This window comes from Coregonus clupeaformis, chromosome 12 (assembly GCF_020615455.1).
Source record: "Coregonus clupeaformis isolate EN_2021a chromosome 12, ASM2061545v1, whole genome shotgun sequence".
Classification (NCBI taxonomy): domain Eukaryota; kingdom Metazoa; phylum Chordata; class Actinopteri; order Salmoniformes; family Salmonidae; genus Coregonus; species Coregonus clupeaformis.
Genome location: NC_059203.1, coordinates 3,795,091 through 3,819,479, shown reverse-complemented (window position 1 = coordinate 3,819,479; position 24,389 = coordinate 3,795,091). Strand labels below are relative to the sequence as shown.

General features: G+C 43.1%; 1 protein-coding gene across 1 annotated transcript in view; it reads right to left on the bottom strand.

Moving 5' to 3' along the window:
* LOC121577920 (dedicator of cytokinesis protein 3) overlaps nt 1-24,389 on the bottom strand; it is a 255,676-nt gene that overhangs the window by 195,633 nt on the left and 35,654 nt on the right. The window contains exon 4 of the mRNA XM_045224098.1: nt 13,784-13,839. Within this exon, the coding sequence (XP_045080033.1) occupies nt 13,784-13,839 (56 nt within the window). The remainder of the gene's footprint in view (nt 1-13,783; nt 13,840-24,389) is intronic.

Sequence of the window (24,389 nt, the reverse complement as noted above, 5' to 3'; positions counted from 1 at the left end):
TAACAGACACATCTCTAACAGACACATCTCCAACAGACACATCTCTAACAGACACATCTCTAACAGACACATATCCAACAGACACATCTCTAACAGACACATCTCCAACAGACACATCTCTAACAGACACATCTCTAACAGACACATCTCCAACAGACACATCTCTAACAGACACATCTCTAACAGACACATATCCAACAGACACATCTCTAACAGACACATCTCTAACAGACACATCTCCAACAGACACATCTCCAACAGACATATCTCCAACAGACACATCTCCAACAGACACATCTCAAACAGACACATCTCCAACAGACACATCTCTAACAGACCTAACATGGCTCTATAGTTCCAGCTCTCCATCTCCCTGCTGTCTCTTCATCTCTGTCTTTACATATACCTGTATCTTGTGTGCGTCATTAATGGCACCCTAGTTCCTCTATAGTGCACTACTTTTGACCAGGGCTCGGGTCAGAAAAGTAGCACCCTATAAAGGGAACAGAGTACCATATGGGACGCATGCTATTCTTTTGTTTTCTTCCCACCAGCCCTCTAACGTCTTTTCTTTGTCTCATTCTCTTTGCTAATACACTGATATTATCTGCTGTCCTACAGTTTTATCTAACTCTGTACATTATGAAGTTGTGTTTCTGGAAGTTACATAATTGGGACCTTCGGAGTGTGTGTGTGTGTGTGTGTGTGTGTGTGTGTGTGTGTGCCACTTTATAGTTAACTTTTCCCACTTTTTATTTTTTATTTTTTTAATTTTTTTTATTTCACCTTTATTTAACCAGGTAAACCAGTTGAGAACAAGTTCTCATTTACAACTGCGACCTGGCCAAGATAAAGCAAAGCAGTGCGATAAAAAACAACAACACAGAGTTACATATGGGGTAAAACAAAACAAAGTCAAAAATACAACAGAAATACATATAATATACAGTGTGCAAATTTAGCAAGTTATGGAGGTAAGGCAATAAAATAGGCTATAGTGCAAAATAATTACAATTAGTATTAACACTGGAATGATAGATGTGCAAGAGATGATGTGCAAATAGAGATACTGGGGTACAAATGAGCAAAATAAATAACAATATAGGGATGAGGTAGTTGGGCGGGCTAATTTCAGATGGGCTGTGTACAGGTGCAGTGATCGGTAAGGTGCTCTGACAACTGATGCTTAAAGTTAGTGAGGGAGATAAGTGTCTCCAGCTTCAGAGATTTTTGCGATTTGTTCCAGTCATTGGCAGCAGAGAACTGGAAGGAATTGCGGCCAAAGGAGGTGTTGGCTTTGGGGATGACCAGTGAGATATACCCGCTGGAGCGCAGACTACGGGTGGGTGTTGCTATGGTGACCAATGAGCTAAGATAAGGCGGGGATTTGCCTAGCAGTGATTTATAGATGGCCTGGAGCCAGTGGGTTTGGCGACGAATATGTAGTGAGGACCAGCCAACAAGAGCGTACAGGTCACAATGGTGGGTAGTATATGGGGCTTTGGTGACAAAACGGATGGCACTGTGATAGACTACATCCAATTTGCTGAGTAGAGTGTTGGAGGCTATTTTGTAAATGACATCGCCGAAGTCAAGGATCGGTAGGATAGTCAGTTTTACGAGGGCATGTTTGGCAGCATGAGTGAAGGAGGCTTTGTTGCGAAATAGGAAACCGATTCTAGATTTAACTTTGGATTGGAGATTCTTAATGTGAGTCTGGAAGGAGAGTTTACAGTCTAACCAGACACCTAGATATTTGTAGTTGTCCACATACTCTAGGTCAGACCCGTCGAGAGTAGTGATTCTAGTCGGGTGGGCGGGTGCAAACAGCGTTCGGTTGAAGAGCATGCATTTAGTTTTACTAGTGTTTAAGAGCAGTTGGAGGCTACTGAAGGAGTGTTGTATGGAATTGAAGCTCGTTTGGAGGTTTGTTAACACAGTGTCCAATGAAGGGCCAGATGTATACAAAATGGTGTCGTCTGCGTAGAGGTGGATCTGAGAGTCACCAGCAGCAAGAGTGACGTCATTGATATACACAGAGAAAAGCTACATACACCATCGAGTAGCTACATTTTAAATGAGGAGCAAAATAATTCCTCCTCTATTCTACTCTATTCTATTCTATACTATTCTATTCTATTCAATTATATTCTATTCTATACTATTATTTATATTCTATTCTATTCTATTCTATTCTATACTATTATTTATATTATATTATTTTCTATTCTATTCTATACTATTATTTATATTATATTATATTATATTATATTATATATTATTATTTATATTCTATTCTATTCTATTCTATTCTATACTATTATTTGTATTATATTATATTATATTCTATTATATATTATTATTTATATTCTATTCTATTCTATTCTATTCTATACTATTATTTATATTATATTCTATTATATTCTATTATATATTATTATTTATATTCTATTCTATTCTATTCTATACTATTATTTATATTCTATTCTATTCTATTCTATTCTATTCTATTCTATTCTATACTATTATTTATATTCTATTATATTATATTCTATTCTATTCTATACTATTATTTATATTCTATTCTATTCTATTCTATTCTATTCTATTATTTATATTATATTATATTATATTCTATTCTATACTATTATTTATATTATATTATATTTTATTATATTCTATTCTATTCTATTATATTCTATTATATTCTATTCTATTCTATTATATTCTATACTGGTGGTGGTTCATACGAAAGACATCTCACATCAATCACCAGAACACTGCTCTAATCTTAAATCTAATCCAGCCCAAAGATATGGATCGGTCCAATGTATATTCACATACAGTCGCTATAGATCACTGTGTAAATAGATTACATATGAAGTATCTATACATCAAGTACATTACAGCCTTCTCTAACGGTCAACTGAACTGGCTTAAAGTAGACTGTAGGGAGAAATTGGTGGAGTAGGGGAAGAGAGACAGTGGAGGAGAAGAGGAAGAGGTAGACAGACAGTGGAGGAGAAGAGGAAGAGAGACAGTGGAGGAGAAGAGGAAGAGAGACAGTGGAGGAGAAGAGGAAGAGGTAGAGAGACAGTGGAGGAGAAGAGGAAGAGAGACAGTGGAGGAGAAGAGGTAGAGGAAGAGAGACAGTGGAGGAGAAGAGGAAGAGGTAGAGAGACATTGGAGGAGAAGAGGTAGAGAGACAGTGGAGGAGAAGAGGAAGAGAGACAGTGGAGGAGAAGAGGTAGAGGAAGAGAGACAGTGGAGGAGAAGAGGAAGAGGTAGAGAGACAGTGGAGGAGAAGAGGAAGAGGTAGAGAGACAGTGGAGGAGAAGAGGTAGAGAGACAGTGGAGGAGAAGAGGAAGAGAGACAGAGGAGGAGAAGAGGAAGAGGTAGAGAGACAGTGGAGGAGAAGAGGAAGAGGTAGAGAGTCAGTGGAGGAGAAGAGGAAGAGAGACATTGGAGGAGAAGAAGAAGAGAGACAGTGGAGGAGAAGAGGTAGAGAGACAATGGAGGAGAAGAGGAAGAGGAAGAGAGACAGTGGAGGAGAAGAGGAAGAGGAAGAGAGACAGTGGAGGAGAAGAGGAAGAGGAAGAGAGACAGTAGAGGAGAAGAGGAAGAGGAAGAGAGACAGTGGAGGAGAAGAGGAAGAGAGACAGTGGAGGAGAAGAGGTAGAGAGACAGTGGAGGAGAAGAGGAAGAGGAAGAGAGACAGTGGAGGAGAAGAGGAAGAGGAAGAGAGACAGTGGAGGAGAAGAGGTAGAGAGACAGTGGAGGAGAAGAGGAAGAGGAAGAGAGAGTGGAGGAGAAGAGGAAGAGGAAGAGAGAGTGGAGGAGAAGTGGAAGAGGTAGAGAGACAGTGGAGGAGAAGAGGAAGAGGAAGAGAGACAGTGGAGGAGAAGAGGAAGAGGAAGAGAGACAGTGGAGGAGAAGAGCAAGAGAGACAGTGGAGGAGAAGAGGTAGAGAGACAGTGGAGGAGAAGAGGAAGAGGAAGAGAGACAGTGGAGGAGAAGAGGAAGAGGAAGAGAGACAGTGGAGGAGAAGAGGTAGAGAGACAGTGGAGGAGAAGAGGAAGAGGAAGAGAGAGTGGAGCAGAAGAGGAAGAGGAAATGTGTGACCTGACCAGGAACAGTTCTAGGCTCTAGTTATTATAGCCCATAATGGTCCGGTCATGTGGTCAGAATAAAGGCAGCAACAGGAAATATGTATGAACATATTGAGTGTCAGTGAACTGTGATATTGCAGATAATATGTAGTTCATGGCCCTAGAGTTCCACTACTGTGTCTCTCCAGGGAGATGATAGAGGGACAGTTACAGCTGACATAGCTGTTATAATCTGTTTCCCAAATGGCACCCTATTCCCTTAATAGCACACTACTTTAGACTCATGGGAATCTGGGCAAAACTAGTACATGGTGTAAGTTGGGATGCCGACATACTGTAGGTTTTTGGAAAAATACACTGATCTAGGTTTAAAAACTGGGCGGGAGGGAGGACGGACGGACAGGGCTAGGTACACATCTCTATACCCCACCACTAAAGAAAGATGTACGGTAGGCTATAGTGTTTGGCTCCGTCTGAAACGTGCTCTGATGTTCTGAAGTCTCTGGCTGTCTGACTGCAGTATAGGCAGACACCGGTTCTGAAAAATACACTTCTTTCCCATCGATATTTATGAGAAAACAGCACCCGCATCACACAAACCCACAGGGAACGTATTCGTCCTAAATGGCACCATATTCCCTATAAGGTGCACTACTTTTGAACGTTCCCCGGTCAATAGAAGTGCACTAAATAGGGGATAGGGTACCATTTAGGACTCAGCCAAAGACAGAGCGAAATAAAGTTACAAAAAAACAAACAGAAATCCAGTCTGTGTGTGTGTCACTCCCATCGGGACCCTGCTCCTGAGAACACACCTGTGAATATCAACACCATGGACTACTGTCAGATAGGATAGGGCAGGGGTGTCAAACTCATTTTAGCTCAGGGGCCACATGGAGGAAAATCTATTCCCAAGTGGGAATAGATTGCACTTTCTCTCTGAACTTTGTCACAACGCCTGCTTTTTTCCCGATCATTGAGGGCGCACCATCTGTAGCCAGGCTGACAGCGCGGGACCAGTCCACTCCGACCCTGTCCAGCGCGCCGACGAGTGCGGTAAAAATATCAGCTGCTGTCGTTGTATCTGTCATCGGCACCAACTCCACGAACTCCTCGGTGACGGTCAATGTGTCATCAACTCCGCGGATGAAAATGGCCAGTTGTGCAACATCTGTAATGTCCGTGCTTTCATCAATTGCAACCGAAAACGCAATAAATGACTTTACTTTTTGCTTCAACTGGCTGTCCAAATCCACTGAAAGATCGGAAATCCTGTCTGCAACTGTGTTTCTTGTCAGGCTGATATTTGCAAAAGCCTGCCGCTTTTCAGGGCACACAATCTCCGCTGCCTTCATCATGCATGTTTTTACAAATTCACCCTCACTAAATGGTTTTGAAGCCACTGCGATTTCATTAGCAATGAGGTAGCTAGCTTTCACTGCAGCGTCACTGATGTCTCGGCTGTGAGTAAACACAGACTGCTGTTTCTTCAGACCCGCCAACAGTTCATTCACCTTCTCTCATCTCCGCTGTCCTTGAAAGTTGTCATATTTGTCGGCATGAAGACTCACATAGTGGCGACGAAGGTTATATTCTTTCAGCACTGCAAAATGCTCTGAACACACCAAACATACAGCTTTCCCATTCAATTCCGTGAATAAATAGGATGACCATTTTTCTTGGAACACTCTGCGTCCACTTTTCTCTTTTTTGACAGAGACATATTGGGGCAATGAGGGTGCCAAAGCACATAATGTTAAAAGTAGAAGCCATAATAAATATCGCGGGCAAAACAAAGTAGCTCATTGGCTGCACGTGCTTGACCTACTTGCTCTGCCCCGGTATAAACAGTTTGCTTGCTTAACACAATTGCTATTGCGCCATCCAGTGGACGCAATTGGAACAGCAGTTTATTTTATTGAAAAATTGCAGCACATTTTTATACTTTACAATTATTATTATTATATATATATATTTTTTATCATCTTGCGGGCCGGATTAAACCCGTTTGCGGGCCTGATCCGGCCCGCGGGCCGGACGTTTGACACCCCTGGGATAGGGACTGGTTTGGTTTACTGTTGGTTTAGCTTTAAAGTTGTATTTCCCTGTTTCTCAGGTTTAGTTTAGTTTATTAGGATCCCCATTAGCTATTGCACATGCAGCAGCTACTCTTCCTGGGGTCCACATTAAACGTAAAAATACATGACAAAGTACAGAACCGTTATAGTAGACAAGGACGTTCAATATTTTATAAACAGTTATATATTGGAAAGACACCAAGAGACAACAAAAATACTATTTACACACTATTCATATATACATATTACTATTAATATATACAGTAGAGTTAAATGAGATCTTTAGAAAGAGGAGAGGCGCTGTGATACAATATGGTTTTTATGTGGGTTTATTTTTAGCTAAACTTGCTTTTTGCCTGAGTAACCTCTGGTGGCAGAGCATTCCACGATGACATGGCTCTATACATAACTGAGTATCCTCTGGTGGCAGAGAATTCCACGATGACATGGCTCTATACATAACTGAGTATCCTCTGGTGGCAGAGCATTCCACGATGACATGGCTCTATACATAACTGAGTAACCTCTGGTGGCAGAGCATTCCACGATGACATGGCTCTATACATAACTGAGTATCCTCTAGTGGCAGAGCATTCCACAATGACATGGCTCTATACATAACTGAGTATCCTCTGGTGGCAGAGCATTCCACAATGACATGGCTCTATACATAACTGAGTATCCTCTGGTGGCAGAGCATTCCACGATGACACGGCTCTATACATAACTGAGTATCCTCTGGTGGCAGAGCATTCCACGATGACATGGCTCTATACATAACTGAGAGACGCATTAAATCTGTTTTTGGTTTGGGTACAGTGGAGAAACCCATAGTGGCATGTCTGGTGGGGTATGTATTTTTAGTTCTGTATGTGCAGCTAAAGGCAAGGCGTGCTGCTTTGTTTTGAGCCAGCTGCAGCTTCGCTGGGTCTTTCTTTGCTGCACCTGACCACATTACCAGACAGTAATCAAGATGGGACAAGACCAGAGCCTGAATAACTAGTACAATTGATGTGTGTGTCTAAGAATGTATGGATCATCAGTCATCTTTCCAAATATTCAAATACCTTTGTAAACAATTGCCTTTTGCAATGATTTCTAAAATAACATTTGGATATAGCCTAGTTGAAATACAGTTACAGCTGTAGGATATTAATTTGATCACCCTGTTGCAGGAGAACATTCCTGCAATTCAGTTAATGTCAAACTTGTAGTGTATTCAAGGTTTAAAAATACTATTGTAGTTTATAAGTTTGTCTCTACATCTACTCCTCCTCTCTCCATCTCTTCCTCTCTACCTCTAGCCCCGTGTATCTTAGTTGGTAGAGCATGGTGCTTGCAACGCCAGGGTTGTGGGTTTGATTTCCACGGGGGGCCAGTATGATTTTTTTATTTTTATGTATGCACTCACTAACTGTAAGTCGCTCTAGATAAGAGCGTCTGCTAAATGACTAAAATGTAAAATGTACCTCTACTCCCACTCCCTCCATCCCTGACAACTCTTCCATCCCTCCCTTTCTCCAAACTCAAATTCTTATAACATATTTGTTGTTCTTTCCTGGAAGACAATAAAGAATATTGTTATTAGAATATGGGTCCTGAGTCTTCCCATATCTTTAAGGATTACACTTGTCCCAAAACTAAATATGTAGCCCACATTCTTTTAATCACATGTAGGGTGCGTTCGTAAATTCACTCTGGCTATCTACTCAGATTTCACAGCACTGTCGTCTGAGTGTGCCAGAGCGCAGAATAACTGATGAATTTACAAACACTCAACAACCGTTGATTATGACCGGTGTCAGTAAACGTCGGCAAAAAAGCGTAATTAAATTGTTGCCAGCAGCACAGTTACAGTCCCTAATGCTCTGGATAACATGAAAACAGCCTAACCAGCTCTGCTAGGGCGAGAAAAATGATCAGAGTGAGGTGTTCTCTCACTTATGTCTAGAAGTAGCTAGCAAGCTAGCTAACTTTAGCCAGTTAGCTTGGGTGCTTGACTGCCGTTGTGAGGTCAGAACGCTCGGATCAACCCTACTCCTAGGCCAGAGCATCGAGTGTGCGCTCTGAACGCTCCGAGAGCGAAACGCTCTGAATTTACGAACGGACAATCTGACAACGCTCTGAATTTACAAACGCCCAGAGCACACTCTGAGCGCTCTGTGGCACTCAAGAGTGAATTACGAACGCACCCGTAGACAGCCAACACTTCTTTATTTCTTAATTTTAAGTTTTTAGATTACGTTTGTATTGTTTTGTATTGTAAGGTATTACTGCACTGTTGGAGCTAGAAACACAAGCATTTCCCTGCACCTGCAATAACATCTGCAAATCTGTGCACGCAACCAATAAACTTTGATTTGATTTTATATTAGTTCCGATTAATCTAAGTTATGGGTGTCCTAATTTGCATAACGTTTTTAATGAAAGGCATGGAGAAACAAATTAATGTGAATTACAATCCTTTACAAGTTCCTGAGGGGGTGTGAAGAAAGAAAATAAGCATTTGAGGCTAAAAATATGTATTCTTGAACTTGGAATCGTATTGGAAACGGGCCTGCATACCATATTTAAGAATTTAATTTCCAAACAGTCTGTTGCTGATCTCAACAGATAATCACATTTCCATTGTATACTAGTTAAAATACTTTTCACTGGAGGGTTGCGATAAAGAAAGACTTACAAGGGGTCTCAGAATTAAATCTTAGCTGCCATACATAGCAACACAGGCTGTCTTGTCTAGCCTGGTCCCTAGATCTATTTGTGCTGTCTTGCCAACTTCTATGCGCGTGACAATGACCTTAGGAATTGTCAAGACAGCAGAAACAGATCAGACCAGGCTAGATCTTCTCTATCCTGATTGACTGATGATTTCACTGTGCTGTTTACAAGTGAAGTACATAACTGTAGTTTCCCTGTTCCCTGTGTTTTTGTAAATACAGTCATACTTGACATAGCACATTCATAATGTATACTGTATATCCTATTGTGTCCATATCCGTTTGTTTCTATGCATACTACTTTCTTCTACTTACTTGTTATTTCTGATTGACTTTTGACTATTATTGCTAATTGACCTGCACTGTTGAGGGAGCTGCCAGTCAGCATCCTGCTGTATCCTGTGTACATAACAAATAAACGTTGTTGTGATTTGATTTTGGTTTCCCAATAGATGACTGTAGTTTCCCTGTACTATGATGACAGAGTATTTCCCATTACAAATAATATGCTATGCTGATAACTGGACCCTGTGAATAAAGTGTTACTGGAGGTACAGATGTAGTATCTTATTTGATCACTCTGTTGTCGCTGAGAATTTTCCTGCGCCGCCTCGCGATTTACATAAATTAACTGAAAACCCGCAGTTCTACTCCTCTCTCGCTCGCTCAAACGCACCAGAGAGAGTAAATATCCTACAACTGTAGGTCCTACTACTGCGACATTCAAATGTACAAAAAGGTATCTGAAATGCAGCCATACACATCAATAGGCCGTCATTGTAAATAAGAATTTGTTATTAACTGACATGCCTAGTTAAATAAAGGTTAAATATATATATATTTTTTTATAACCGTCGTTTTATATAGCTTAATAACACAAAATAGATACTAGTCACCACTACGACAAGTGCATCTGAAATGCAGCCGTAGGTTACAACTAAACTATAGCCTACTGTAGCATTTTACATTTTTTTTAAATCATACTGGTCCCCTGTGGGAATCGAACCCACAACCCTGGCGTTGCAAGCGCCATGTTCTACCAACTGAGCTACACGGGACTATCAAAGCCTATCAAAACGAATTTCCCGCTAGGATAATCAAATCCTCCTGCTGCAGGATTATTTTACTCCTGCGACAAAACTGGTCAAATTAACGTCCTACACCTGTAGTAACAGTGGTTCTAATGTCTAACCTGTTTATCCTGGCTGATCCCAGCACTTTCTGGGATGTTTCCCAGTACAGTATTGGACTTCCCTTTAATATGCCGTGACATACCGTAAGTAGTGAGAGAAGTTGTCTTGTCTATCCTGACTGATGATGTTGCTGAATGTACCGTGCTGGATAACTGGAACAAGTAAATGACTGTAGTTTCCCAGTACCGTGCTGGATAACTGGAACAAGTAAATGACTGTTGTTTCCCTGTAAAGTGCTGGATAACTGGAACAAGTAAATGACTGTAGTTTCCCAGTACTGTGCTGGATAACTGGAACAAGTAAATGACTGTAGTTTCCCAGTACCGTGCTGGATATCTGGAACAAGTAAATTACTGTAGTTTCCCAGTACCGTGCTGGATAACTGGAACAAATTAATGACTGTAGTTTCCCAGGACCGTGCTGAATAACTGGAACAAGTGAATGACTGTAGTTTCCCAGTAAAGTGCTGGATAACTGGAACAAGTAAATGACTGTAGTTTCCCAGTACTGTGCTGGATAACTGGAACAAGTAAATTACTGTAGTTTCCCAGTACCGTGCTGGATAACTGGAACAAGTAAATTACTGTAGTTTCCCAGTAAAGTGCTGGATAACTGGAACAAGTAAATGACTGTAGTTTCCCTGTACCCTGCTGGATAACTGGAACAAGTAAATTACTGTAGTTTCCCTGTACCCTGCTGGATAACTGGAACAAGTGAATGACTGTAGTTTCCCAGTAAAGTGCTGGATAACTGGAACAAGTAAATGACTGTAGTTTCCCAGTACTGTGCTGGATAACTGGAACAAGTAAATTACTGTAGTTTCCCAGTACCGTGCTGGATAACTGGAAAAAGTAAATTACTGTAGTTTCCCAGTACCGTGCTGGATATCTGGAACAAGTAAATTACTGTAGTTTCCCTGTACCCTGCTGGATAACTGGAACAAGTAAATGACTGTAGTTTCCCAGTACCGTGCTGGATATCTGGAACAAGTAAATGACTGTAGTTTCCCAGTACCGTGCTGGATAACTGGAACAAGTTAATGACTGTAGTTTCCCAGTACCGTGCTGGATAACTGGAACAAGTTAATGACTGTAGTTTCCCAGTACCGTGCTGGATAACTGGAACAAGTAAATTACTGTAGTTTCCCAGTAAAGTGCTGGATAACTGGAACAAGTAAATTACTGTAGTTTCCCAGTACCGTGCTGGATATCTGGAACAAGTAAATTACTGTAGTTTCCCTGTACCCTGCTGGATAACTGGAACAAGTAAATGACTGTAGTTTCCCAGTACCGTGCTGGATATCTGGAACAAGTAAATGACTGTAGTTTCCCAGTACCGTGCTGGATAACTGGAACAAGTTAATGACTGTAGTTTCCCAGTACCGTGCTGGATAACTGGAACAAGTTAATGACTGTAGTTTCCCAGTACCGTGCTGGATAACTGGAACAAGTAAATTACTGTAGTTTCCCAGTAAAGTGCTGGATATCTGGAACAAGTAAATTACTGTAGTTTCCCAGTACCGTGCTGGATATCTGGAACAAGTAAATTACTGTAGTTTCCCTGTACCCTGCTGGATAACTGGAACAAGTAAATGACTGTAGTTTCCCAGTACCGTGCTGGATAACTGGAACAAGTTAATGACTGTAGTTTCCCAGTACCGTGCTGGATAACTGGAACAAGTTAATGACTGTAGTTTCCCAGTACCGTGCTGGATAACTGGAACAAGTAAATTACTGTAGTTTCCCAGTACCGTGCTGAATAACTGGAACAAGTTAATGACTGTAGTTTCCCAGTACCGTGCTGGATAACTGGAACAAGTTAATGACTGTAGTTTCCCAGTACTGTGCTGGATAACTGGAACAAGTAAATTACTGTAGTTTCCCAGTAAAGTGCTGGATAACTGGAACAAGTAAATTACTGTAGTTTCCCAGTACCGTGCTGGATATCTGGAACAAGTAAATTACTGTAGTTTCCCTGTACCCTGCTGGATAACTGGAACAAGTAAATTACTGTAGTTTCCCAGTACCGTGCTGGATAACTGGAACAAGTTAATGACTGTAGTTTCCCAGTACCGTGCTGAATAACTGGAACAAGTTAATGACTGTAGTTTCCCAGTACCGTGCTGGATAACTGGAACAAGTTAATGACTGTAGTTTCCCAGTACCGTGCTGGATAACTGGAACAAGTAAATTACTGTAGTTTCCCAGTAAAGTGCTGGATAACTGGAACAAGTAAATTACTGTAGTTTCCCAGTACCGTGCTGGATATCTGGAACAAGTAAATTACTGTAGTTTCCCTGTACCCTGCTGGATAACTGGAACAAGTAAATGACTGTAGTTTCCCAGTACCGTGCTGGATAACTGGAACAAGTTAATGACTGTAGTTTCCCAGTACTGGACATAGTAAATAAAGTGTTACCATAAGAAGTGATAGAGATGATCTTGTCTGTCCTGACTGATGATTTCACTGAGGTGATTCTCAGTACATGACTGCCCTTTCCCAGTAGCCTGCCAGGTAACTGTTAACTGGACACTCTAAATCTAGAAGATGTTGTAAATAAGAACCTCTGAAGACAGAAAGAGTAGAACACAGGGACTGCGAGAGGAATCAATCAGATAGGCAGGGTTGGAGGGAGGAGAGGAGAGAGGGTTGAGATGGATGGGGAACAGAGGCGTAATAAGGCAGGCAGAGATTAATGGATAAATAATATGCCTCTGGTCTTCACACCTCTCTCCTCTACATCCCTCTCTCCTCTACATCCCTCTCTCCTCTACATCCCTCTCTCCTCTCCATCCCTCTCTCCTCTACATCCCTCTCTCTCTCCTTAATCCCTCTTCCCTCTACCTCTCCTTAATTCCTCTTCCCTCTACCTCTCCTTAATCCCTCTTCCCTCTCTCCTCTCCTTAATCCCTCTTTCCTCTTCCCTATACCTCTCCTTAATCCCTCTTTCCTCTTCCCTATACCTCTCCTTAATCCCTCTTCCCTCTTCCCTCTTCCCTCTCTCCTCTCCTTAATCCCTCTTCCCTCCCTCCTCTCCTTAATCCCTCTTGCCTCTTCCCTCTACCTCTCCTTAATCCCTCTTCCCTCTCTCCTCTCCTTAATCCCTCTTCCCTCTTCCCCCTCTCCTCTCCTTAATCCCTCTTCCCTCTTCCTTTTCTCCTCTCCTTAATCCCTCTTCCCTCTTCCCTCTCTCCTCTCCTTAATCCCTCTTCCCTCTCTCCTCTCCTTAATCCCTCTTCCCTCTTCCCCCTCTCCTCTCCTTAATCCCTCTTCCCTCTTCCTTTTCTCCTCTCCTTAATCCCTCTTCCCTCTTCCCTCTCTCCTCTCCTTAATCCCTCTTCCCTCTTCCTTTTCTCCTCTCCTTAATCCCTCTTCCCTCTTCCCTCTCTCCTCTCCTTAATCCCTCTTCCCTCTTCACTCTCTCCTCTTCTTAATCCCTCTTCCCTCTTCCTTCTCTCCTCTCCTTAATCCCTCTTGCCTCTTCCCTCTCTCCTCTCCTTAATCCCACTTCCCTCTTCCCTCTCTCCTCTCCTTAATCCCTCTTCCCTCTTCCCTCTTCCCTCTACCTCTCCTTAATCCCTTTTCCCTCTTCCCTTTCTCCTCTCCTTAATCCCTCTTTCCTCTCTCCTGCTTCGTCTCCTCAGAGAAAGTCATTAGGTATAAATCATGGAGGGATACTTACCCTCTGTTGGTTACGATGGCCTTCTTCAAGTGAATGTAGCTGGTCGGGAAGATCCCCTGGGAAAAGAAAGACAAGGGACTGTATTAGCTTTGACCAGGGACTGTATTAGCTTTGACCAGGGACTGTATTAGCTTTGACCAGGGACTGTATGAGCTTTGACCAGGGACTGTATGAGCGAGAGGGGAGAGAGAGGGAGACAGAGGAGAGAGAGGGGAGAGAGAGAGGAGACAGAGGGGAGACAGAGGAGAGACAGAGGGGAGAGAGAGAGGGAGAGAGAGGGACAGAGAGGCGAGAGGTGCGAGAGAGGTAGAAAAAAAGTGAAAGGGACAGACAGAGAGAGAGCGAGAGAGTGAGAGAACGAGAGAGAGACACCCACACACACAGAAGAGAGAGAGACAACAAAAAAATCCATAAAAACGCATGTCAAAAATGTTTTAATGAGGGAAATAAGTATTTGACCCCTCTGCAAAACATGACTTAGTACTTGGTGGCAAAACCCTTGTTGGCAATCACAGAGGTCAGACGTTTCTTGTAGTTGGCCACCAGGTTTGCACACATCTCAGGAGGGATTTTGTCCCACTCCTCTTTGCAGATCTTCTCCAAGTCATTAAGGTTTCGAGGCTGACGTTTGGCAACTCAAACCTTCAGCTCCCTCCACAGATTTTCTATGGGATTAAGGTCTGGAGAGTAGGCCACTCCAGGACCTTAATGTGCTTCTTCTTGAGACACTCCTTTGTTGCCTTGGCCGTGTGTTTTGGGTCATTGTCATGCTGGAATACCTATCCACGACCCATTTTCAATGCCCTGGCTAAGGGAAGGAGGTTCTCACCCAAGATTTGACGGTACATGGCCCCGTCCATCGTCCCTTTGATGCAGTGAAGTTGTCCTGTCCCCTTAGCAGAAAAACACCCCCAAAGCATAATGTTTCCACCTCCATGTTTGACGGTGGGGATGGTGTTCTTAGGGTCATAGGCAGCATTCCTCCTCCTCCAAACACGGCAAGTTGAGTTGATGCCAGGGACAGGATTGTAGGTCTACAATCCTGTCCCTGACATCCTTGAAGAGCTCTTTGGTCTTGGCCATGGTGGAGAGTGTGGAATCTGATTGATTGATTGCTTCTGTGGACAGGTGTCTTTTATACAAGTAACAAGCTGAGATTAGGAGCACTCCCTTTAAGAGTGTGCTCCTAATCTCACCTTGTTACCTGTATAAAAGACACCTGGGAGCCAGAAATATTTCTGATTGAGAGGGGGTCAAATACTTATTTCCCTCATTAAAATGCAAATCAATTTATAACATTTATGACATGCGTTTTTCTGGATTTTGTTGTTGTTATTCTGTCTCTCACTGTTCAAATAAACCTACCATTAAAATTATAGACTGATCATTTCTTTGTCAGTGGGCAAACGTACAAAATCAGCAGGGGATCAAATACATTTTTCCCTCACTGTATCAACGAATTGGCGAGGGCACTAGAACAGTCTGCAGCACCCGGCCTCACCCTAATAGAATTTGAAGTCAAATGTCTACTGTTTGCTGATGATCTGGTGCTTCTGTCACCAACCAAGGAGGGCCTACAGCAGCACCTAGATGTTCTTCACAGATTCTGTCAGACCTGGGCCCTGACAGTAGATCTCAGTAAGACAAAAATAATTGTGTTACAAAAAAGGTCCAGTTGCCAGGACCACAAATAAAAATTCCATCTAGACTCCGTTGCCCTAGAGCACACAAAAAACGACACATACCTCGGCCTAAACATCAGCGCTACAGGTAACTTCCACAAAGCTGTGAACGATCTGAGAGACAAGGCAAGAAGAGCCTTCTATGCCATCAAAAGGAACATAAAATTTGACGTACCAATTAGGATCTGGCTAAAAATACTTGAATCAGTTATAGAACCCAATGCCCTTTATGATTGTGAGGTCTGGGGTCCGCTCACCAACCAAGAATTCACAAAATGGGACAAACACTAAATTGAGACTCTGTGTATCCTCAAAATATCCTCTGTGTACAACGAAAAACACCAAATAATGCATGCAGAGCAGAATTAGGCCGATATCCGCTAATTAACAAAATCCAGAAAAGAGCCGTTAAATTCTATAACCACTTAAAAGGAAGCAATTTCCAAACCTTCCATAACAAAGCCATCACCTACAGAGAGATGAACTTGGAGAAGAGTCCCTTAAGCAAGCTGGTCCTGGGGCTCTGTTCACAAACACAAACAGACCCCACAGAGCCCCAGGACAACAACACATTTAGACCCAAACAAATCATGAGAAAACAAAAAGAGAATTACTTGACATATTGGAAAGAATAAAAATAAAAAAACAGAGCAAACTAGAATACTATTTGGCCCTAAACAGAGAATACACAGTGGCAGAATACCTGACCACTGTGACTGACCCAAACTGAAGGAAAGCTTTGACTATGTACAGACTCAGTGAGCATAGCCTTGCTATTGAGAAAAGCCGCCGTAGGCAGACCTGACTCTCATATGTGCACACTGCCCACAAAATGAGGTGGAAACTGAGCTGCACTTCCTAACTTCCTGCCGAATGTATGACCATATTAGAGACACCTATTTCCCTCAGATTACACAGATCCACAACGAATTCGAAAACAAACCCAATTTCGATAAACTCCCTTATCTACTGGGTGAAATACCATAGTGTGCAATCACAGCAGCAAGATTTGTGACCGGTTGCCACAAGAAAAGGTCAACCAGTGAAGAACAAACACCATTATAAATACAACCCATATTTATGTTTATTTATTTTCCCATTTGTACTTTAACTATTTGCACATCGTTACAACACTGTATATAGACATAATATGACATTTGAAAAGTCTTTATTCTTTAGGATATTCTGAGTGTAATGTTTACTGTTAATATTTATTGTTTATTTCAATGTTAACATATGTTTCCCATGCCAATAAAACCCTTGAATTGAAATTGAATAGAGAGAGAAATATATATAGAGAGAGAAATAGAGAGAGAGAGAAATAGAGAGAGAGAAGAGAGAGAGAGAGAGAGAGAGAGAGAGAGAGAGAGAGAGAGAGAGAGAGAGAGAGAGAGAGAGAGAGAGAGCAATGGGAGGAGACGTGACAACATCCCTGTCCAAGCAGAAGGAAGATCACCCTGTAGATCAGAGTGTGGATCAGAGTGTAGATCACCCTGTAGATCAGAGTGTGGATCAGAGTGTAGATCACCCTGTAGATCAGAGTGTGGATCAGAGTGTAGATCACCCTGTAGATCAGAGTGTGGATCAGAGTGTAGATCACCCTGTAGATCAGAGTGTGGATCAGAGTGTAGATCACCCTGTAGATCACCCTGTAGATCAGAGTGTAGATCAGAGTGTGGATCACCCTGTAGATCACCCTGTAGATCAGAGTGTAGATCAGATTGTAGATCAGAGTGTGGATCAGAGTGTAGATCACCCTGTAGATCACCCTGTAATTCAGAGTGTAGATCAGAGTGTAGATCAGAGTGTAGATCACCCTGTAGATCAGAGTGTAGATCACCCTGTAGATCAGAGTGTAGATGACCCTGTAGATCAGAGTGTAGATCACCCTGTAGATCAGAGTGTGGATCAGAGTGTAGATCACCCTGTAGACCAGAGTGTAGATCACCCTGTAGATCAGAGTGTGGATCAGAGTGTAGATCACCCTGTAGATCAGAGTGTGGATCAGAGTGTAGATCACCCTGTAGATCAGACTGTAGATCAGAGTGTAGATCAGAGTGTATATCACCCTGTAGATCACCCTGTAGATCAGGGTGTAGATCACCCTGTATATCAGAGTGTGGATCAGAGTGTAGATCACCCTGTAGATCAGAGTGTAGATCACCCTGTAGATCAGAGTGTAGATCACCCTGTAGATCACCCTGTAGATCAGAGTGTAGATCAGAGTGTAGATCAGAGTGTAGATCACCCTGTAGATCAGAGTGTAGATTAGAGTGTAGATCACCCTGTAGATCAGAGTGTGGATCAGAGTGTAGATCACCCTTTAGATCAGAGTGTAGATCACCCTGTAGATCAGAGTGTAGATCAGAGTGTGGATCACCCTGTAGATCAGAGTGTGGATCAGAGTGTAGATCCGAGTGTGGATCACCCTGTAGATCAGAGTGTGGATCAGAGTGTAGATCACCCTGTAGATCAGAGTGTAGATCAGAGTGTAGATCACCCTGTAGATCACCCTGTAGATCAATCTGTAGATCAGACTGTTGATCAGACTGTAGATCAGAGTGTAGATCAGAGTGTAGATCAGAGTGTAGATCACCCTGTAGATCAGAGTGTAGATCACCCTGTAGATCAGAGTGTGGATCAGAGTGTAGATCACCCTGTAGATCAGAGTGTAGATCAGAGTGTAGATCAACCTGTAGATCAGAGTGCAGATCACCTTGTAGATCAGAGTGTAGATCACCCTGTAGATCAGAGTGTAGATCAGAGTGTAGATCAGAGTGTAGATCACCCTGTAGATCAGAGTGTAGATCAGAGTGTAGATCACCCTGTATATCACCCTGTAGATCAGAGTGTAGATCAGAGTGTAGATCACCCTGTAGATCAGAGTGTAGATCAGAGTGTATATCACCCTGTAGATCAGAGTGTAGATCAGAGTGTAGATCACCCTGTAGATCACCCTGTAGATCAGAGTGTGGATCAGAGTGTATATCACCTTGTAGATCACCCTGTAGATCAGAGTGTAGATCAGAGTGTAGATCACCCTGTATATCAGAGTGTGGATCAGAGTGTAGATCACCCTGTAGATCATCCTGTACATCAGAGTGTAGATCACCCTGTAGATCAGACTGTAGATCAGAGTGTGAATCAGAGTGTAGATCACCCTGTAGATCAGAGTGCAGATCACCTTGTACATCAGAGTGTAGATCACCCTGTAGATCAGAGTGTAGATCAGAGTGTAGATCAGAGTGTAGATCAGAGTGTAGATCACCCTGTAGATCAGGGTGTAGATCAGAGTGTAGATCACCCTGTAGATCAGAGTGTAGATCAGAGTGTAGATCACCCTGTAGATCAGAGTGTAGATCAGTGTGTAGATCAGAGTGTAGATCAGAGTGTAGATCAGAGTGTAGATCACCCTGTAGATCAGAGTGTAGATCAGAGTGTAGATCACCCTGTAGATCACCATGTAGATCAGAGTGTAGATCAGAGTGTAGATCACCCTGTAGATCAGACTGTAGATCAGAGTGTGGATCCGAGTGTAGATCACCCTGTAGATCATCCTGTAGATCCGAGTGTAGATCACCCTGTAGATCAGACTGTAGATCAGAGTGTGGATCAGAGTGTAGATCAGAGTGTAGATCAGAGTGTAGATCACCCTGTAGATCAGAGTGTGGATCAGAGTGTAGATCACCCTGTAGATCACCCTGTAGATCAGAGTGTAGATCAGAGTGTAGATCAGAGTGTGGATCACCCTGTAGATCACCCTGTAGATCAGAGTGTAGATCAGAGTGTAGATCAGAGTGTGGATCAGAGTGTAGATCACCCTGTAGATCACCCTGTAATTCAGAGTGTAGATCAGAGTGTAGATCAGAGTGTAGATCACCCTGTAGATCAGAGTGTAGATCACCCTGTAGATCAGAGTGTAGATGACCCTGTAGATCAGAGTGTAGATCACCCTGTAGATCAGAGTGTGGATCAGAGTGTAGATCACCCTGTAGACCAGAGTGTAGATCACCCTGTAGATCAGAGTGTGGATCAGAGTGTAGATCACCCTGTAGATCAGAGTGTGGATCAGAGTGTAGATCACCCTGTAGATCAGACTGTAGATCAGAGTGTAGATCAGAGTGTATATCACCCTGTAGGTCACCCTGTAGATCAGGGTGTAGATCACCCTGTATATCAGAGTGTGGATCAGAGTGTAGATCACCCTGTAGATCAGAGTGTAGATCACCCTGTAGATCAGAGTGTAGATCACCCTGTAGATCAGAGTGTAGATCAGAGTGTAGATCAGAGTGTAGATCACCCTGTAGATCAGAGTGTAGATTAGAGTGTAGATCACCCTGTAGATCAGAGTGTGGATCAGAGTGTAGATCACCCTTTAGATCAGAGTGTAGATCACCCTGTAGATCAGAGTGTAGATCAGAGTGTGGATCACCCTGTAGATCAGAGTGTGGATCAGAGTGTAGATCCGAGTGTGGATCACCCTGTAGATCAGAGTGTGGATCAGAGTGTAGATCACCCTGTAGATCAGAGTGTAGATCAGAGTGTAGATCACCCTGTAGATCACCCTGTAGATCAATCTGTAGATCAGACTGTTGATCAGACTGTAGATCAGAGTGTAGATCAGAGTGTAGATCAGAGTGTAGATCACCCTGTAGATCAGAGTGTAGATCACCCTGTAGATCAGAGTGTGGATCAGAGTGTAGATCACCCTGTAGATCAGAGTGTAGATCAGAGTGTAGATCAACCTGTAGATCAGAGTGCAGATCACCTTGTAGATCAGAGTGTAGATCACCCTGTAGATCAGAGTGTAGATCAGAGTGTAGATCAGAGTGTAGATCACCCTGTAGATCAGAGTGTAGATCAGAGTGTAGATCACCCTGTATATCACCCTGTAGATCAGAGTGTAGATCAGAGTGTAGATCACCCTGTAGATCAGAGTGTAGATCAGAGTGTATATCACCCTGTAGATCAGAGTGTAGATCAGAGTGTAGATCACCCTGTAGATCACCCTGTAGATCAGAGTGTGGATCAGAGTGTATATCACCTTGTAGATCACCCTGTAGATCAGAGTGTAGATCAGAGTGTAGATCACCCTGTATATCAGAGTGTGGATCAGAGTGTAGATCACCCTGTAGATCATCCTGTACATCAGAGTGTAGATCACCCTGTAGATCAGACTGTAGATCAGAGTGTGAATCAGAGTGTAGATCACCCTGTAGATCAGAATGCAGATCACCTTGTACATCAGAGTGTAGATCACCCTGTAGATCAGAGTGTAGATCAGAGTGTAGATCAGAGTGTAGATCAGAGTGTAGATCACCCTGTAGATCAGGGTGTAGATCAGAGTGTAGATCACCCTGTAGATCAGAGTGTAGATCAGAGTGTAGATCACCCTGTAGATCAGAGTGTAGATCAGTGTGTAGATCAGAGTGTAGATCAGAGTGTAGATCAGAGTGTAGATCACCCTGTAGATCAGAGTGTAGATCAGAGTGTAGATCACCCTGTAGATCACCATGTAGATCAGAGTGTAGATCAGAGTGTAGATCACCCTGTAGATCAGACTGTAGATCAGAGTGTGGATCCAGTGTAGATCACCCTGTAGATCATCCTGTAGATCCAGTGTAGATCACCCTGTAGATCAGACTGTAGATCAGAGTGTGGATCAGAGTGTAGATCAGAGTGTAGATCAGAGTGTAGATCAGAGTGTAGATCACCCTGTAGATCAGAGTGTGGATCAGAGTGTAGATCACCCTGTAGATCACCCCTGTAGATCGGAGTGTAGATCAGAGTGTAGATCAGAGTGTGGATCACCCTGTAGATCACCCTGTAGATCAGAGTGTAGATCAGAGTGTAGATCAGAGTGTGGATCAGAGTGTAGATCACCCTGTAGATCACCCTGTAATTCAGAGTGTAGATCAGAGTGTAGATCAGAGTGTAGATCACCCTGTAGATCAGAGTGTAGATCACCCTGTAGATCAGAGTGTAGATGACCCTGTAGATCAGAGTGTAGATCACCCTGTAGATCAGAGTGTGGATCAGAGTGTAGATCACCCTGTAGACCAGAGTGTAGATCACCCTGTAGATCAGAGTGTGGATCAGAGTGTAGATCACCCTGTAGATCAGAGTGTGGATCAGAGTGTAGGATCACCCTGTAGATCAGACTGTAGATCAGAGTGTAGATCAGAGTGTATATCACCCTGTAGGTCACCCTGTAGATCAGGGTGTAGATCACCCTGTATATCAGAGTGTGGATCAGAGTGTAGATCACCCTGTAGATCAGAGTGTAGATCACCCTGTAGATCAGAGTGTAGATCACCCTGTAGATACCTGTAGATCAGAGTGTAGATCAGAGTGTAGATCAGAGTGTAGATCAGAGTGTAGATCACCCTGTAGATCAGAGTGTAGATTAGAGTGTAGATCACCCTGTAGATCAGAGTGTGGATCAGAGTGTAGATCACCCTTTAGATCAGAGTGTAGATCACCCTGTAGATCAGAGTGTAGATCAGAGTGTAGATCACCCTGTAGATCACCATGTAGATCAGAGTGTAGATCAGAGTGTAGATCACCCTGTAGATCAGACTGTAGATCAGAGTGTGGATCCGAGTGTAGATCACCCTGTAGATCACCCTGTAGATCCGAGTGTAGATCACCCTGTAGATCAGACTGTAGATCAGAGTGTGGATCAGAGTGTAGATCAGAGTGTAGATCAGAGTGTAGATCAGAGTGTAGATCACCCTGTAGATCAGAGTGTGGATCAGAGTGTAGATCACCCTGTAGATCACCCTGTAGATCAGAGTGTAGATCAGAGTGTAGATCAGAGTGTGGATCACCCTGTAGATCACCCTGTAGATCAGAGTGTGATCGGAGTGTAGATCAGAGTGTGGATCAGAGTGTAGATCACCCTGTAGATCACCCTGTAATTCAGAGTGTAGATGGAGTGTAGATCAGAGTGTAGATCACCCTGTAGATCAGAGTGTGATCACCCTGTAGATCAGAGTGTAGATCACCCTGTAGATCAGAGTGTGGATCAGAGTGTGATCACCCTGTAGATCAGAGTGTGGATCAGAGTGTAGATCACCCTGTAGATCAGACTGTAGATCAGAGTGTAGATCAGAGTGTATATCACCCTGTAGGTCACCCTGTAGATCAGGGTGTAGATCACCCTGTATATCAGAGTGTGGATCAGAGTGTAGATCACCCTGTAGATCAGAGTGTAGATCACCCTGTAGATCAGAGTGTAGATCACCCTGTAGATCACCCTGTAGATCAGAGTGTAGATCAGAGTGTAGATCAGAGTGTAGATCAGAGTGTAGATCACCCTGTAGATCAGAGTGTAGATTAGAGTGTAGATCACCCTGTAGATCAGAGTGTGGATCAGAGTGTAGATCACCCTTTAGATCAGAGTGTAGATCACCCTGTAGATCAGAGTGTAGATCAGAGTGTAGATCACCCTGTAGATCACCATGTAGATCAGAGTGTAGATCAGAGTGTAGATCACCCTGTAGATCAGACTGTAGATCAGAGTGTGGATCCGAGTGTAGATCACCCTGTAGATCATCCTGTAGATCCGAGTGTAGATCACCCTGTAGATCGGGACTGTAGATCGAGGATCAGAGTGTGGATCAGAGTGTAGATCAGAGTGTGGATCAGAGTGTAGATCACCCTGTAGATCACCCTGTAGATCAGGAGTGTAGATCAGAGTGTAGATCCAGAGTGTGGATCACCCTGTAGATCACCCTGTAGATCAGAGTGTAGATCAGAGTGTAGATCAGAGTGTGGATCAGAGTGTAGATCACCCTGTAGATCACCCTGTAATTCAGAGTGTAGGAGTGTAGATCAGAGTGTAGATCACCCTGTAGATCAGAGTGTAGATCACCCTGTAGATCAGAGTGTAGATGACCCTGTAGATCAGAGTTAGATACCCGTAGATCAGAGTGTGGATCAGGGTTAGATCACCCTGTAGACCAGAGTGTAGATCACCCTGTAGATCAGAGTGTGGATCAGAGTGTAGATCACCCTGTAGATCAGAGTGTAGATCACCCTGTGATCAGACTGTAGATCAGAGTGTAGATCAGAGTGTATATCACCCTGTGAGGTCACCCTGTAGATCAGGGTGTAGATCACCCTGTATATCAGAGTGTGGATCAGAGTGTAGATCACCCTGTAGATCAGAGTGTAGATCACCCTGTAGATCAGAGTGTAGATCACCCTGTAGATCAGAGTGTAGATCAGAGTGTAGATCAGAGTGTAGATCACCCTGTAGATCAGAGTGTAGATTAGAGTGTAGATCACCCTGTAGATCAGAGTGTGGATCAGAGTGTAGATCACCCTTAGATCAGAGTGTAGATCACCCTGTAGATCAGAGTGTAGATCAGAGTGTGGATCACCCTGTAGATTAGAGTGTGGATCAGAGTGTAGATCCGAGTGTGGATCACCCTGTAGATCAGAGTGTGGATCAGAGTGTAGATCACCCTGTAGATCAGAGTGTAGATCAGAGTGTAGATCACCCTGTAGATCACCCTGTAGATCCAATCTGTAGATCAGACTGTTGATCAGACTGTAGATCAGAGTGTAGATCAGAGTGTAGATCAGAGTGTAGATCACCCTGTAGATCAGAGTGTAGATCACCCTGTAGATCAGAGTGTGGATCAGAGTGTAGATCACCCTGTAGATCAGAGTGTAGATCAGAGTGTAGATCAACCTGTAGATCAGAGTGCAGATCACCTTGTAGATCAGAGTGTAGATCACCCTGTAGATCAGAGTGTAGATCAGAGTGTAGATCAGAGTGTAGATCACCCTGTAGATCAGAGTGTAGATCAGAGTGTAGATCACCCTGTATATCACCCTGTAGATCAGAGTGTAGATCAGAGTGTAGATCCCCCTATAGATCAGAGTGTAGATCAGAGTGTATATCACCCTGTAGA